Source organism: Amblyomma mixtum, chromosome 8 (assembly GCF_055824585.1).
Source record: "Amblyomma mixtum isolate Tamu chromosome 8, ASM5582458v1, whole genome shotgun sequence".
Taxonomy (NCBI): Eukaryota; Metazoa; Arthropoda; class Arachnida; order Ixodida; family Ixodidae; genus Amblyomma; species Amblyomma mixtum.
In genome coordinates, this window is record NC_143019.1 from 146,844,882 (window position 1) to 146,847,705 (window position 2,824).

General features: G+C 55.4%; 1 protein-coding gene across 1 annotated transcript; it reads right to left on the reverse strand.

Moving 5' to 3' along the window:
- Window positions 1-348: 348 nt before the first annotated feature.
- Window positions 349-2,461, reverse strand: LOC149334721 (G protein-coupled receptor moody-like). Its single transcript, XM_089555318.1, has one exon. It carries the CDS (start codon window positions 2,415-2,417, stop codon window positions 1,353-1,355), a length of 1,065 nt encoding a protein of 354 aa, XP_089411444.1. The 5' UTR covers window positions 2,418-2,461; the 3' UTR covers window positions 349-1,352.
- Window positions 2,462-2,824: the final 363 nt, after the last annotated feature.

A 2,824-nucleotide genomic window follows, 5' to 3' on the forward strand; every position in this document is an offset into this window, starting at 1 on the left:
TCATCCCGTCGCCGCTTCGACGCGAAGTACCGTGCGCCGCAACCAAAAGCTGAGCGCCCAGGTGAGCCGCCTCCGTGCGATTTTTGCGGCCGCGCGCCCCCCATTCGCGTCACGACTGTCCAGCTGGAAGCTCCGTCTGCAACTTCTGCAGGAAAAAAGGGCACTTTGCCGAAGTCTGCCGCTCGCGGAAGACCAAACAGGCCAAGCTCAGCTGCATTCAACTTTTGCAGTCGGGACACCCGCCAAGGCAAAATTCGTTGATGTAACAGTTGATAACTATACCGCATACTGGAAAATTGCAGCGCAGCAGTAACAAGGACGAGACGAGAAGGACGCAAACACAAGCGCTGACTAACAACTGTGTTTTATTGCTCTGAGCCAGCCTATATAAGAACTATAGGTACAAAACAACAAAACAGAACGAACACATCACCTCACGCATTCGTGGCACGATTATCGGAATTGCCAGAGTGCTCGGCCGTGGACATAAATAGCAAAGTGTTCAAAAGTGGATCGTAAACCACGTTTTAAACATACATACATCTACAAACCATATTACGTGTCCGCGCGTGTTGACCCTGATCAAAAAGTACGTGAATATAAATGCAGCTAGGACGGCAGCACGGAGCAAATCTTTTCATTTTCTCAAAAATATTTCGTCAGAGGATCAGTTGTTACAGCTACCTCGTCAAACTCCGCTTTGAGCCAGGTCACACGTTACCTGTGCGCAGCTGCCGTGCTTCGCGTGTTTCACAGCGTGCACCACTTTTTGTTATCTTTGCAGTGTACTTGCGCAAAATACACATTCGAAGTTTCATGTAGTATTACGTCTGCATTTTCATGTGCACTGCACTGATGCTTTATTTTTGATCAATGCATTTTTTGCGTGAACTAGAAAGTTGCAGCTTTATTTACCATTAGCTCTGCACATACATGAGTACTTCATCAATGTTTTACTTTTCTTTTCTGTTATAGTGTGGATGAGGTCTTGCTTTTTGTTTTATAGTTTTTGTGATTTACCTACATTTATGCGTTATGTTATATCCGTACACTGTAATGCCATAGGCAGCACGAAAAACAAACCGCTTTCAGTCATCAATAAAACATGGAGAAAAAATCTGTAGCGATAAATTACAATTGGAAGCAGAGAGCATAGATGGCACAATACATTATATGGATGTGGCACAGTTTCAACAAGAGACGTATGAAGCGCCTCCCCCGAACAGGTGCAGTTCTCAAGAGGCCGGAAGAACACGGCGCGGGCGTTGTGCTGACGCAGCCGCATAGCAGAGAGAAAATGGGGCATGCGGATTGTTCCTCACCACCAACCGGGGACGAAAGAGGGCGACATCTCACACGGGAGTCTCTCCGGTGCCCGTGCTGTCCGACAGAGCCGCGCCTTTGGCGCATGGCCAGAGTTCTTTGTAGGCCTGCCGGTATTCGCGGCTCATGCAGATGTATATGATCGGGTTCACGCACCCCGAGAAATAGAAGGTAAGGTAGGCGAACACTTGGACGCCCGGGTAGTCGTCGAGCAGGCGGAACGCCTTCAGCGTCAGAAGTGGCAGATAGCAGAGAGTGAAAGCGGCGAAGATGACGAACACCGTCTTCAGCAGTCGCCAGTCCTTGGCGATGCGCCGCTGGTGGCGCTGTATCTTCTCCTCCGAGACGGCGCCGCCGTCCGGGCGCTGCGCGAAGAGCCGTGCGACGAACGCGGCCGACTTGTGGCTGGTGCTGTACTGGCGCAGGTTGCGCTGTGTCTTGCGCACGATCCAGTAGATGCGGCTGTAGCATATGACGAACGACGTGGCCGGCACGAAGAAGGCCACCATGAAGAGGAACGCCTTGCTGCTGCGGCCGTTCCTCCCGGGGACCACGCTGCAGGTGCCGATGTCGGCGTCCCAGCCGAAGCGGCCCCACACGGCGGCCGTGGGCCAGATGAGCAGCGACAGCGTCAGCAGCCACGTGCCGGTGACCACGAGAAGGTTGTTGCCCTCGGTGAAGGCGCGCTGGTACAGGCGCGGCTTCACTATCACCACGTACCGGTTGATGCTGATGGCCATCACGGTGAAGATGGAGGCGCCCGTGTTGAAGAAGCGGCTCACGCCGTACGCCACGCACAGGCCGTCGCTGTACACCCAGCCGGCGTTCCAGAACACGGTCGCCGCCAGCGGCGTGCTCAGCGCCGAGAAGAGGAGGTCGGTGACGCACAGGTTGATCACCAGCGCCGTGGTCGCGTTCTTGAGCAGCTTCGGGGAGCGAAGCAGCGCCGCGATGGACACGGCGTTGGAGAGCACGCCGAAGGCACACATGGCGACGAGGGCCACAAAGCCACCGGTGAGGACAGGCCGCGGGTAATCCTCGAAGCGCAGCACGACATTCGCCGTCTCGTTGGTCGGCGCCGTGGTGGTGTCCATGCTCCACACTCGGCTTGTCCCGCTGCGCCGCGGCGGGCGCGCGCTTAGACCCTATCTTCTCGCTAGCACAGGAAGCGCACGCGCCTGAAGGATGTGGGAACTTCCACACGAGGACGGAAGCTTCTCTCGTTTATCTCTCGCAGGGCGCTTGATGTCGTCGGGAAAGCCCAGTGACGCTCCCGGCACAGCGGAAATGTGCGCGAGGGAGTGCAAGCTTCGTACCGGCGTCTGAGGTGCGCTTCCGCAGTCGAGAACTCTGCTGCCAAACGCTGCGCGCCACCACTGATCCGCTTGAAAAAGTGGTGTGTGAAAATATTTAGCGCGCAGTACACGGTCACGCTGATGGTACAAGCGGTCCGGCCCGAGCAAAGCCACCTAAGTGGCAACGGAAGGGCAAACGTCTTGAG